The 14,765-nt window shown below is 40.0% G+C and overlaps 1 protein-coding gene across 1 annotated transcript in view; it reads left to right on the plus strand.

The window, feature by feature from the left end:
• The window catches only part of COL25A1 (collagen type XXV alpha 1 chain), a 393,583-nt gene that overhangs the window by 353,156 nt on the left and 25,662 nt on the right, over positions 1 to 14,765 (plus strand). The window contains exons 26-30 of the mRNA XM_012766225.3: positions 3,309 to 3,353; positions 5,855 to 5,935; positions 6,808 to 6,870; positions 7,500 to 7,550; positions 10,948 to 10,974. Coding sequence (XP_012621679.1) covers positions 3,309 to 3,353; positions 5,855 to 5,935; positions 6,808 to 6,870; positions 7,500 to 7,550; positions 10,948 to 10,974 — 267 coding nt within the window. The remainder of the gene's footprint in view (positions 1 to 3,308; positions 3,354 to 5,854; positions 5,936 to 6,807; positions 6,871 to 7,499; positions 7,551 to 10,947; positions 10,975 to 14,765) is intronic.

Here is a 14,765-nt window from a genome sequence, read left to right on the forward strand (position 1 = left end):
GCTCATGCCTGTAGTCCCAGCTACTTGGGTGGCTAAGGCAGAAGGATTGCTTGAGCCCAGGAGTTTGAGGTTGCTGTGAGGTAGGCTGATGCCATGGCACTCTAGCCAGGGCAATAGAGTGAGACTGTGTCTCAAAAAAAAAGAACAAGGGAAGCTTTAGCATGATGCATTCAGAAATGACAGTTTTAGGAATCATTTTTTTTGACACATTCCTTTATTATACATATTCAGACATTCTGCCATTTTAATGTTGTCTAATGAAGCATACTAACAAACAGTAGAAACCTAGCATTACTTGATTCTATCTACATTTTTGATTGTGTTAGCTTTATCCCTCCAAATGAAGCTTAGTCGTTCAGCCACGTTTGATCAATTAACACATGGCCAGTGATTCTGGCTTTTCAGAACTTTTCAGAATTTTTGATTGTGTTAGCTTTATCCCTCCAAACTGAAGCTTAGTCGTTCAGCCACGTTTGATCAATTAACACATGGCCAGCGATTCTGGCTTTTCAGAACTGAGCTACACGTGTTGAAATATGGCTTTCGTCATTGGATTCTTGTAGGAGAGTCAAGTGGTTTCAAAATTCATCTTTTGTTTATGCTTCTTAAAGCAGTTTATTTGCTAAGTCTATCATAACACACATGTACACATACCAGCTTTTGTACTCTTGTCTTTCTTGATACTTAAAAGCAGAAACCTAGTACATAGAAAAAATTATTTTTCTATTATATAAAGGAATATAAAGTAAAATATTACTGAGGCCCTTCCCTGTGTGAGATGTATTACTATTTAGAACATAGATCCCAATTTCAAACAGATTTCATGCATAACATTAATGTCAGGTGTAGGATTCTTAACTGTGTCTTTCTCCACCACATTCTGGTCTCCCTAAGAGATGTTACACAAAAAATGTTCCAGGCCCACACAGTCTTTATTCCTGGTAAGCAAGGCTGCCTAGATCTCTGTTTTTTAATATCTTCATGAACTGGACTGGACAACCTAGAGGGGTATCTGCAGGTTCCTTTTTCCTTTGTGTAGAGTCAACCAAGGTCTAAGTTCCTTGCTTCATCTTCTCACTTGACTGATTCTCCAAAACCAAAATTGTTCCCAAAGCTAAATACATACCTCATTTCTTACAAACTTCAAAAGCTTCTAGAACTTTCCTCTATTTGTGTCCAAAAGCCTACAGAAGGCCAAAAGGTACCTGTCCCTTGACTCAAAGAGGCAAAAACGACCACTTCACTCAAAAGTCTATATCACTAAAATCTACATCCCCCTGGCTGTATAATCCAATTCCTATTCATTTATTAATTCAGTTATTCAGTAAGTAATTGTTAGCCTCTCCTCTGTGATAAGGACTAGTAACTAGTAAAGGTACTACTAGTAAGAGGTTTCACCAAGGAGCCTACAGCCTATCAAGGCAGATAAAGAAGTAAAGGCACGATTATTAACAGTGTTTGATTAGCACACGTGCTACGTATGCATGTGCATGGGAAGGCTACTCTAAGTCTTGGGAGTCAAGAGGCTTTGAGCTGGAACTGAAAGATGGGGAGAAGTTGGCCAGATGAATATCTCCCAAGTGGTGTGAAGGAGGGGGTTGGTCATTCTCCCTCCCCTCCTACTCTCGGCATCCTTCCCACTATACGATTATCCCTCCCACTCCCACCCCACGATGGTCTTGTAATTGAGATCTTGTGTTAGCTGAGATAGCCTTTTATGCTTCCGGTGATCTCTCCTTTAGAAGGCCGGGATAGTTGGGGTGGGATATGGCTATGAACAAAAGACAGCAAAATGTAGCCCGAGTCAAGTATAAAACTCATTCCAATCCCAGAACTCTGTCTCAGACTGAACGGAAATTTACTCCTTAGCATTTCTCCTTCCTTTGTCAAACAAGAATTATTTCATTTCTTAGACATCAAGTGACTCTTACAAACCACATTTGAGGGGTGAAGGAAAAATGAATAACGCATGAATTATGCTTTTCTTTTAAACACTTGTGAGTCTCATTTTAAGGGGAAAGCTTAGCAAAACAATCCTTATTAGACCCACAGTGCTGACAAGTATTCAGACTCTGAATGAAACGAGGGCTTGCCCAGGTGCATCCAACCTCAGCAGACTTGTTTGTGGCAAAATAAACTTTCCTGCTACCACAAAGAACAGGAAATCTGAACTAAGAAAAGAGCCTTTCCCCCACTTTTTTATTTCATTTATTTAGAACCACAAGATCATGCCTTCCTTAAACATTGGAAAGCTCCAATTTCATGCAGTGGCCCAAAGCTCTTAAAGTTTTTACCAGGGCAAGGAGCTCTACCCATTTCAATATTGTGGTTTATAGCATCACCAAACAAGCCTTTCTATAAAATACAGCCCCAAGTCAGCTCCACTGGAAATCTGTCTGTGGGGCAGTCCCCGCACACTCAGAAGAGCTGTTTTTACAAAGTTTCCACAGTGTGAGAATCAGGGATGTTTGTAATGGGAGCCACATGAATGACTCATTGATATAAAATAATGTCACACCTGTCGAGGAATTTGTTCAGTACCTTTCAAAACTGAAAGGTGACTAAGCATTTGTTATTTGACTAAATCTCAGGCATATTGTATAAATTTGTTTTTAATGGAACATCTTCAGTTTAAAAAAACAAATTTGTGTATTTTGAGTTTGTCAAATGTTCTAATAAATAATAAGATGAATAGTAAATTTTGGTTCATTCCCAGCACAACATAGGAAATTGAATTGATCCAAAAGTAATTTCATGTGGATTAGGATACTATCTGATTTATTATATCCTTCAGTGAGGCATTTCTGGAAATAGCATATGCACAATCATGAATTTGTATCTACTGTTCAAACTATGCCAATTAAAATATTCTTATAAATTCATGAGGCTTTGCGTTTTGTTTTTTCTTAGGTTAGCTGTTATGTTTTGCTTTTTACTGAAATTGGAAAATACGAGAAACCATCCAGATGGAGAAAAAAATTAACTGAGGCATATAGGCTGTTGCTTTGGGATATGGTCAGCCGTCAAATTCTCTCTGCCAGTTCTTTACCACATTTTTCAGCCTGCATCTCTCATGGAGAAGAAAGTGAAAACACTGCATCTAAGCTAACTATGAGTATTATACATAATCTTCAAGGAAGATTATTATTTTACTTAGTTTAGATATGTGCTATAATAGAGTATCCTTGGGTTACCATGAATTTGCTGAAAGTCAAATTGTACTGTCAACCAACTAGAACTTGCATCATTTTTTATTTAGTGTAATAAAATGATAAATGGAGACAAGCCATCACTTTTTATCTTAACAGGGAGAGCAAGGATCTCCAGGTATGCCAGGAGTTGATGGCGAGCAGGTAAATTTCTAAAGATATATACCATATTTAAAGCATCATTATGGATCACTATTATAGACTTAAAGCGCAAAAGTCATGAGTGTTGATATAGTATCCTCTCTTTTTTCCCCACCATCTGCTCTAGAAATTACATTAACTCTAAAAACAGTTGGTTTTAAATTAAGCATTAGTTTTGTTTGCAGGATCATTCAACCTTTAGGATGCCTTAGTTTTGTTCTTAATACTCCCTGTCAATCTATCTGTGACTCCTCTTCACATTTTTAATAAACTTACAAGAATCATTACCAATTTAGTAAGAATAGTCTAATTTTTGTCAGTAAATACAGATAATTCAGGATTAAAATGAATGACTATAGTTTCCACAAAATTAGATATTGCTTATATGTATTATTTTGACAGTATTTTCTTTTCCCAAATAAAGATTATACCTAATTTCCTAGATCCTTAGAAAAGGTAGAAATAGGCGAGGCACTTGTAGCTTTGCAGAGTTTAGCTGTATCTCCAAGGGTTTACCCTCAAACAGAGGTTGCAAACTTTCTTTAATAAAGAGCCAAGTGACAAATGTTTTAGGCTTTGCTGGCCATGGACAGTCTCTATCTCAAATTGTTTTTCAATATCCCTTTTAAAATTTTAAAAACATTGAGCCTGTACAAAAGCAATCCCTGGGCTGGGCTGGCATCTGTGAGCCATGGTTTAACCCTTGCTTGCCCTAAAAGAATATGGCCAGAAGAATGTAGGCCAGTGTTAGAATACAGAATGGAATCACAGGGTTAGTTTTGCGATCTGTAGTGTTTTCTGAGTTTCCATTACTTACCCAAGAAACAACTTCTTATGATTTCTTTGATTTTAGCTAAGGGGATTCCTCATACAGTTAGTGAACATATATTCCTCAGGAGAAAGTATTAGATAAGAATATTAAGTTTAGGAGAAGAATTATGTTCAATATTAGAGCTGTATGTTGAAATCAAATAATATCACATCAAATAAATGTGATTAAAAAATGAAGATACTTTAGATGGTTTTCTATATCAGAGATCACTTAGAATTTTAAAATCCAGCTGTATTACCTGTTCCACTATTCGTCACTATAATTGATTTGACATGCGTAATGACGGACTACGTGGCTGCTACCCATACAAGAGCTGAAGTTTTTTCCATAGGCTTCACAAGGTCTTCTTCTGCCACCAAGTCCAGTGGGTTGACCAGGCTGCTGCTCCCCATCACTAGATTCCTGAACCAACAAGGGTGTGATTAACCAGAAAGATCCACCCATTCATTCAGGCACCCCACCCACCCACCCACCCACCCAGTGAGTGATTCTGAAATAGGTGCTATGAAATAAGTATAATTAACAGGAAAGGACTCAATCCTTTCCCTAAGTCATTTTTAATATAGAAAATATGGACAGGTTTGTGCAGCCTAAGGGCTCCTTCCCACAATAACTGTGATCATCTCTGCTGAAAAACGGGCCACTGGTCATACTGCAGTGAGGTCCCTGGGATGAAAATGCTTAACAATATAAATTAATTTAGGTGTTAGTCTTATAAAATTCAGATTTGTTAACACTCAAAAAACACATTTATCTATTTCCTCACTATAAAAGGAGAATAAAAATAACATTCTGGCTCACCTCGTAGAGATGTCATGAGAACATAATAAGACCATTGAAAAAATTGAAGTATTTTTAAGCATCCATTGAGCAGTAGTGGGCAGGCAATGATTTAGCCGTCTAGAGACTGACCTTCTGCCTGCAGTTAATAGGGTTAGGGGAATACAGTGGATGGAAATGGGAGAAATTTGTTTGGACCTTGTTATTATATCACTGGGACCTCATTTAAAATGTATAGCATACTGTTGAAAATTAAATCTATTAAGTTGTTTTCAGGACTGATGAGATAAAATTAGTTACCAGGCAAAAGTATGAAATCAGGAGAAATGACATCAGAATCTAAGTTTATATTTTTCATAGTTAAATGGCTTAATAGAACTTAATCCCATTACCAGGGGAAATAGTGTCGATTGCATGTAGAAGGTGGCTATAAAAAATAACTACCTAAAAATCGGTTGGGTGAGGTGGCTCACGCCTGTAATCCTTGCACTCTGGGAGGCTGAGGTGGGAAGATTGCTTGAGCTCAGGAGTTCAAGACCAGCCTGAGCAAGAGGGAGACCCTATCTCTACTAAAAATAGAAAAAATTAGCCAGGCATGGTGACACATGCCTGTAGTCCCAGCTACTTGGGAGGCTGAGGCAGGAGGATCACTTGCGCCCAGGAGTTTGAGGTTACTGTGAGCTAGGCTGACCCTACAGCACTCTAGCCCAGGTGACAGAGTGAGACTCTGTCTCAAAAAAAAAAAAAAAAGAAAGAAAGAACTCTACCTAAAAAAGAATTATCTCAGCATAGGACCAACCTGTTGACAAAATTGATCTGAAATTCTATGTTCCCTAGTTTGTAACTATCAGAGGTCACTATGCTTCTTACATTCAAACCCTGTCATTTGTAGGGACTCAAAGGCTCAAAGGGGGACACGGGGGACCCAGGTATGCCAGGTGAAAAAGGAGGAATTGGACTTCCTGGTCTACCGGTATGTTTATGCTTTTTATATGTTCTTATTAAGATAAATTAAACTGTCACAAGAGTTATATTATTAGCTGCAGTCTCTTCTAGTGGTTCATCTAATATTTTTTATTTTGAAATATTCGAGGTATTATTGTTAATTACTCCAACTGGAGGACTAAAATTTTAGTGTGTAAGTATGTAACCAAATAAATTATAAAGTAAACTTTCATGTATTCCTGAATTATTTTTACTAGAAAATAGTAAGATTAATATGGTTGGTCACTTTGATTTAGTATGCATAAGATAGTGGTAACTGATTCTTATAAAATAAACTATAATAAAGAAATAAAGCCAAAATATAGAACAATTAAAAAACAAGTTACTCTGAAAAGTGCTCTCTTTATGTATATAATAATATGGGTTGGTGTTTTTGTGGTTTTCACCCATAATTTTTACTGAGAATTAAAGAGGAAAATGTAGAAATTGTAAAAAAAAAAAAAAAAAGGTAGTAAACTTCATTGCCTTATATCTTTTTTAAGCAAGGAAGTATATAAATGTCAGTAAAAACGAAGTTAAAAGACTTGCCTTTGCTATTTAAAATGAGCACCACCACTAAAGATATAATGGTTATAACCCAATATATTTAACACTGTAAGTTTAACCATTCAAGCCCAACCTAGTTTTTATTTACTTTATATTTTATTTTACATGTCACATGCAATCCTGTTTTTAGTAAGGTTGCTGTTTTAGGCTAGAAGGCAAAGAGATAAATCTTTGTTTTATACCTCATGTGCATAATGTTATAAAATTTCAAGAGAATGATAGGTTTCTGGAGAGAATTCAGTTGTATCTTTGACAATAACTTTACCTGCTTAACTCCATAATGGTTGTTTGCAGGGAGCCAACGGCATGAAAGGAGAAAAAGGAGACTCCGGAATGCCGGGTCCTCAGGGTCCTTCCGTAAGTGCACGTGGCTGAGCGTCCGTGGTTCCTGCAACTCCTGAAACTCTGACCTGTCTTCCCCTAGTTCCACCTCCGCCACAAGACTTAGCAATCGCAGAAAGACCTCGAACTCTCTGTGTGCCAAACTGTAGAAACAACATCTGTTGGCCTCGTACAGTGTGAGACAAAGTGTCTCAGAGGTCTGAGGTAGAAGCAGTTTTTCAGAGGACTGTCTAATCCTGAGGAGAAAAATCACTCTTTTTCCCACCACACTTGTGGGTAGAGCTTTGTAAATACAGAACATACTTTTTATTTTCTCTAGAGCCCTGTTTATGCTTAGTGAAGTATTTGGAAGTTTAATAGTGGCCGTGGCATTATAGCATTTCTTGGTAATCAGTTGCTTCCTTTTCTTTCAAATGTGCTGTTGATTTGTTCTGGCTTTTGTAGAACAACTATATATGTATTTTTTAAGTTTTTTATTCTCATGAAGGAATTTCTAAATCTAGAGAATCAGGCGCATCATTTATTCCAGTCTCCTTCCTCTGTAACTGCTAATGGCCTTAGCAGAAGCCCTGCACGAGCATCAAGCTGAACTGCCTTATCGAAATGAAGTAACTAAATCCATGTTTATTTTTTTGGACATACAGATCATAGGCCCCCCAGGCCCACCAGGTCCCCACGGCCCACCCGGCCCCATGGTGAGTTTCCCTTCTCTCCACAATGCGATTGTTTATTTAGGAGCATGCTACTAGAGCACACACAAACGCAGCCTCCCAAGCAGCCAGCTTGCGTTTTGTGCCTCTCTCTGTGGGGTGCACAGAAGAGACAGGGTGCACAGAAGGGACGGGGTGCACAGAGGAGACGGGGTGCACAGAATGAATGGGGTGCACAGAGGAGACAGGGTGCACAGAAGGGATGGGGTGCACAGAAGGGACGGGGTGCACAGAGGAGACGGGGTGCACAGAGGAGATGGGGTGCACAGAGGAGACGGGGTGCACAGAAGGAACAGGGTGCACAGAGGAGACGGGGTGCACAGAAGGGACAGGGTGCACAGAGGAGACGGGGTGCACAGAAGGGACGGGGTGCACAGAGGAGACGGGGTGCACAGAGGAGACAGGGTGCTTAGAGAGACCCTGACTTGGCGGCGCTGCCTTCACTTGCCCAGACACACTGGGGAGAGAGAGCGTAGCGGAGTTGAGGCAAGACAGACAGGTGTGTCGAGCTGCCCTCCAACCGCATGGCATGAACATTGGCAAATCGTTTTCTGCAGTCACTGCTCTAGTCTGGGAGTGGCAGAATAAGATTAATAATTGTAGCCATGAAAGAATGTTTCTAACAAACTCTGCGTTTTGGGCCGCTGTAATGAAATGTTCTACATGAACATTTATGTGTGCATGTATTGAAATATCATATTGTACCCTATAAAATATGTATAGTTATTATGCGTTCATTTAAAAAAAAAAAAGCACATTTATGAAACTGTGTGACAAAATGAAGCTTAGACAGGCACAGAGGCCGTAGTCTCGGCTGCTCAGGAGGCTGAGGCGAGAGGATTTCATGAGCCCTGGAGTTCAAGGCACAGTGTCCCGTGATCGTGCCTGTAAAACAGCCGCTGCACAGCCCGGCCAGCATGGCAGTATCTTGCCTAATATTAAATAATGCTCTAAATGTTGAACCGCTGATAGACGTGTTAAGGTTATAACACTTGGCCGGGCGCAGTGGCTCACGCCTGTAATCCTAGCACTCTGGGAGGCCGAGGCGGGCGGATTGCTCAAGGTCAGGAGTTCAAAACCAGCCTGAGCGAGACCCCGTCTCTACCATAAAAATAGAAAGAAATTAATTGGCCAACTAATATATATGATATAAAAATCAGCCGGGCATGGTGGCTCGTGCCTGTAGTCCCAGCTACTCGGGAGGCTGAGGCAGGAGGATCGCTTGAGCCCAGGAGTTTGAGGTTGCTGTGAGCTAGGCTGATGCCACGGCACTCACTCTAGCCTAGGCAAGAAAGCGAGACTCTGTCTCAAAAAAAAAAAAAAAAAAAAGGTTATAACACTTGCCTGGTGCAGATTAGGGGCAAGTTAAGCTGGCTGTAAGGTCACATGCGTCTCTAAGGTGTCTCAGTAAACCAAAAGATTTCAGTAATGCAGATTAAGTGAATCGTGGTCACTCTTTCCTCCCATTATGCTATAAGAGCATCATTGGAGTGGCCTAGGCCACAGAGGGTAGGTAGACAATCACCCACTTCTTCCTAACTGCTATTTCTATTTCATAACACAAACAATGACAATTGACCTTATTTTCCTAAAACCAAGTGGTTCATAAGCAAATGGCATACTTTTGGCGTTTTTAAATACTTCCTCTAAGTTAGAAGGTTAAATCAGAAAATGCTACATCCTGTTCTTATTATAAAATGAATTAGTTGAAAGGAATTTTAATCTGTTACTAAAATGAAATAAGAATACCTGATAAAATAACAGCCAATTCCTGAAAAAGTTTATCCACAACTTATCTGAAAGCAAACTACCTAAGTGCCCGTCAGTTCATGAGTGGATAACTAAAATGTGGTATATGCTCACAATGGAATATTACTCAATCCTAAGAAACGACAATGACCTTAGCACCGTTTATGCTATCCTGGATTAAGCTTAAGCCCGTAATACAAAGCGAGACGACACAAGATCTGGAAAATGGGCTACACATCTACTCGCCATCAAATTGGTACTGACTGACTAAAACTATGGTGTTCAAAAAACGGTAGTGTTCAAAGGGATTGGGGGGGAGACCCACATCTTAAGGAAGTGGCAAGCATTGTGGGGGGGAAGGGATTACCTCTATCACTTTTTAGGGAGAGGTAAAGATATACATTGTAACCAAAATGTCTGAAAAAAAAATCTGTAACGGGGAGGTGGGCAGGGGGAAGGAGAGGAAGGGTAGGTACTCACGGTGGGTGCGGTGCGCACTACTTGGAGGCTGGGCACGCTAGAATCTCTGGCATAGTGAGGTGGGGGAGGGAGCAGGGGCAAGATATGTAATCCTAACAATATCTGTACCCCCATAATATGAAGTAATAAAAAAAAATTAAAAATTAAGCTAAAAAAAGAAAAGAAAAATATTATTCTAATGTACACATATGTAACAGATATCTAGGATTGCTCGACAAAAACTTTTTCCTACTGTTGTGTGATCTCACTGATGGACATTTAAATACTCTTCTCTACAAATAGTTTATTTGAATCACTTGCAAAGTTGAAAGCAATCCACAGTAGCTTTAGTTAATTTAAGTTGGCTAATTAGTCTCTATATTTAGATTTTCTACAAAATGCATGGCTTTTTTCTATCCTGATTCATGTATGCATTGTCACTTTCTTCCACTGGTAAATAATTGTTATAATACCCTTGAAGAATTTGTTTTTGTAAATTTAAATGCAATCAAAATAATAATGCTTAGGCTTCTTATATTAGAATCTTTTCCTTAATCTTAAATTGAGTAAATGATGCTACAGGATCTCAAAATTGGTTGTCAGTTCCTCATTTCTCATCTCCTTTAAAAAGCAAAAGATTTATGCGATCTGAAGAGAAACCAGAGTATTCCTGTCTACTTTATATTCTTCAACACCTTGAGTCTGGAGGAGTTAATGGAAAAGGTCTCTTCTCTGGTGCTTAAAATCTGGGACTTCTCTTTGACAAATTTCTGTCTTTTACATCTTATCTCTATTCCATTTAAACTCATGGAGCATCTCACATATTTCATCCAGATTTCTTTAAAAATGGAAATTTGAGAAATAAGGGTAATATGAGTTCAAAATACTTTCTTTTCCATTTTCTTCTTCCATATAATACTGGCAGATTTCTCCCTCACTTGCAGAGGTATAGAGCAGACAGAATTGCTACTAATGAATTTCCTATTACAGAGCAATCCAGGAGCTGGAAGGAACTTTTGGTAGGTAATAAATAACATCCACTGGCCTGCCTCTAGCTATAGCTCAAACAAGATGATTCTTGTTTTACATCTCTTTTGTTACTTGATATAATATTCACTTCTGCTGGGAAACGGTGAATCAGTTCTTAATTAAAAGCTCTGTTTTCCATTTTCAGGGACCCCACGGACTTCCTGGACCAAAGGTAATCCAACAAATCCCTTGATTATTTGATTTCTATTTCCTTGCTAATCACGGAGAAGCATGACAGAAGCATGTCTGTCCTGTTTTATTTATTTGTCAAGTAATGTTGATAATCTTTAAGCCTTTAAGCATCCGGATGTTTAAATCTCACAACACACAATGACTTACAACAAATTTAAATGATATCACCTGGAGAAAAATTATTACTCATTTTGCATTTTTTCCTCATCACTGTGTAAGTTTCTTAAATTACTAATCGTAATATACTCAAGTCGGCCATTCAAGAGTGGATCTGATGACATTATCAGAGTAGTCAGATGCTTTTTCTCTTTCTGGTGTCTCCAGTTGTACGTTTGGATGTCACTCATTGATACTCCTTGCTTGCCACATAGCGGCCCTGCTCCTGAATGCTGTGACTAGCCTGTGTCTAATTTTGCAGTCGCTGGTCTAGAAAGGGGCGGGGTACACAGCGTGCTGCAGGAGAGGGAGAAGGTCACACTGCTTACATGGATTCTACACTCTGAGTTAAAAAAAGAACAATGGCGAATAGCCCCTCCGTCAGCATCAGTGCAGCCGCACCGTGAGGCTGCCTCCACCTGCTCTTTGCCTTTGTGGAGACTGAGAGCACACTCTGGGGACTCCAGGGAGCCCGGAAGGCAAGCTCCTCCTCCTTCCAGGGTGTGGTGAGGACCGTGCTCTAATCTGGCTCTGGGCAGATTACTGACCCTCTCTCATCCTTTGTTTACTCAGCTGGGTGACTTACCTCATAGTGTTGTGATCAGTTAATGAGGTATGATTTTAAAACACTTGGCAAAATACCTGGCATCGTTGCTGATAAATGGCCAATGAGAGTCAGATGTTACTGTTGCTATCTGATGCTTTGCTCTGAACAGAAACATTCTGTAGTTCATCCTCAAGGTTTCTTGAAAGAAGGTACAAGGACTCCCAAAAGTGCTTCCGTAGTAAGCTGGGACATTAAAAAGGCAGGGGATGGGGAGACATGAATGGGACGTGGGCACCAGGCATCAGAAAACCCAGAGGCAGCCCAGCTTCTCCTCTGGGGACTGGTTCCTTTGGCCCACCCAGTTCCTGTGGGGGCAGCAGGCATTGGTCTGAGTCAGGGAATCTGAGTTTCCTTTTCCCAAGAATGGGAGGAGTGCATGCCTCTTTATTCTCCTTAGAATCCTTACCTTCTGGCAAGGCTAGACAAGGTGCCGTGTCCCAGCAGCATGGATTAAGGGTTGGGGATAGAGTTCTGTTCAGGGGGTCAGAAGAGAGAGCCCCATCTGTTAGCTTTGTGATCATCATAGTTATTTAACCTGTCCGGGCCTTTTTCCCACTCCTGACTAGATCAGTGCTTCCCACTCCTAGCTCTGCTTGGATTTTAAGATGCCATCAAAGACCAGCCTAATCATAATGACTAGGGGCAAAGCCACCAAGACTAAGTTTAATTCCACGAGTCATTCAGAAATGCCTAACCCTACAGGGTTAGGACATGTTCAAGATCCTCTTGACTATCTAAAGTGCAATGATTTATTTTGTCCACATAACTTCATTTGTTACTTAAGTCATAGATTGCAGAGAATTGTAAAGTTGAAAAGAACCTTGTAGGTTATCTATGCTAGATGACAAACTTGATTTTATAGATGATAAACGATAGGCCCAAGAAGTGTAGGCTGTTTGCCCCAAATTTCACAACTAGTTAATGACAAATCTAGGATGAAAATTTAGGTCCAGTCTTGAAATTTGGTCTTTTTATTACTAAATTTAACTGCTTTTAGACTGATCTTCTCAATTAATACCCACTTCTATCAACTCCCATTTCCCCACCAAAGAATCTCATAGCCTATCAAGGCTCCCCTGCCCTTCATCCTCTCAAGACCACTTGCTGAACGTGCACACACGTGCAAAGCCATGGATGGCAAGTGTAGACCAGTGAACTGAAGTTCACTATTGAGCCTTGGCTTTAGTGTCATGTGGACTCTGACCCTGTGGCATTCCTGTGATCACACCTTACCTACAACAGCACCTACAACAGCACCGGCAGATTTGCTATAGTGGCTGCACTGTGAACATCCTGTCTTCAGAATCCTGAAAATGTATTATGTCGTGCCAATGTGTTCGTTATTTTGTGACCCTTTTGAAAGTTCAAGTATTCAGTGTGAGTCAGTGGATGAGTGTAGCGCAGTGTTTCCCGGAATTTCCTATTGAGAGGAATCACTTGGGAGGCTTATTCAAGATACTCAAGGCCAGATGCGGTGGCTCACACCTGTAATCCTAGCACTTTGGGGGACTGAGGCAGGAGGATCACTTAAGGCCAGGAATTCGAGACCAGCCTGGGCAATATAGCAAGACCTTGTCTCTATGAAAAATAAAGAAATTGGCCAGGCGTGGTGGTGCGCGCCTGTGTGGTCCCAGCCTCTCAGAAGCAAGACGATCGCTTAAGCCCAAAAATTTGAGGTTGCATCGAGCTAGGATGATGCCACTGCACTCTAGGCTGAGCAACAGAGCAAGACCCTGTCTCAAAAATAAACAGATACAGAAATAAACCCATTACTGTGCTACTGTGGACTGGGTGGGGCTCTGGGCCCTTCCCGTTTTACTGGATCTTCGCTGTCAAGCAAACTGAATAAATACGCCGAGGTTAGAAATCCCCTCTGCCTTCTGCGCATGACCGCCTCCCTGCCCCGCCCCCACTCGGCAAGGCTCTCTGTAGGGCATCTGAGTCTGAGTTCATCCTCCTTTCTCAAGTCCTTCGAGATTTTCCTGACAAATTAATGTCTGTACCTGGAAAGTATATAGGTCAGAACTTTCTCTCTGATACACTGTTACTGATGGAAAATAGGTGTACTGTATTTTTTTTTATTTTTAAAAAACAGAGTCAAGAGAATTTATCATTTACCATGGCTTTTGTAATGTCACCCAGAGTTAAATCCATCCCTCCTTTATTCTAACATTGGGCAGACAGTGAAACTACATTTAAGTTCTTTGATCTTCATATTGTCTTCTGGGATTGGTGATTTGTTGTCGACTCTTGATTAATCCATGTAGGGACCTGACTTGGCAATGTCAGTGAATGAGGACTTGCTAAATGGCATTACTTCAAACATCAGCTGCTACATTTTTAGCTCATTCCCTTGAGCAAAATGCTTAAAGGCTTAAAATATCTGTCTATAACACTGTCCTGCATATTCCAGTTTTCCATTCCAGCAGAGTGGCTTTTCCTACTGAACCACTTTCAGTATCCCTCACTCTGATTGTCTTTAATTTGCTTGATCATAACAATTTAATATGATACTAATTTCCTTGAGATAGAACTCAAAGATTCAGGAATTCAGTCATACATATTTTGATTGTAAGGAGCATGCTTTCTTAGGAGTTTTACCTTCTAGAATATTATTTAATTGTCAATTTCAGTTTATTAACTTTTTTAATTTTTAAATTACTTTTCAAGCTGATACAAGACAAATTAGCCTGACTCTGCTGTTACCTAAAACTGGAATCTGCAACTATTTCAGAGACTGGCTCTCTTCTCTCATAGTTTAAACACCCATAATAGCAACCAAAATTGGCATTTGCTTTTGCATTTAGGGTGAACCAGGGTTAAATGGTGTTAAAGGATTGAAGGGTGAACCAGGTCACAAGGGTGACAGAGGACCCCTTGGTCTTCCAGTAAGTAAAGAAAACTTTCCATTTCAGTGCAAATCTCAAGATTTTTCTTTCTGCCCTAAGTAACAATTCTGGTTTACCAGCAGCTGTCTTGCTGTTGAGATTTCCGTGATTAGAAAACAT

Source organism: Microcebus murinus, chromosome 27, assembly GCF_040939455.1.
Source record: "Microcebus murinus isolate Inina chromosome 27, M.murinus_Inina_mat1.0, whole genome shotgun sequence".
Taxonomy (NCBI): Eukaryota; Metazoa; Chordata; class Mammalia; order Primates; family Cheirogaleidae; genus Microcebus; species Microcebus murinus.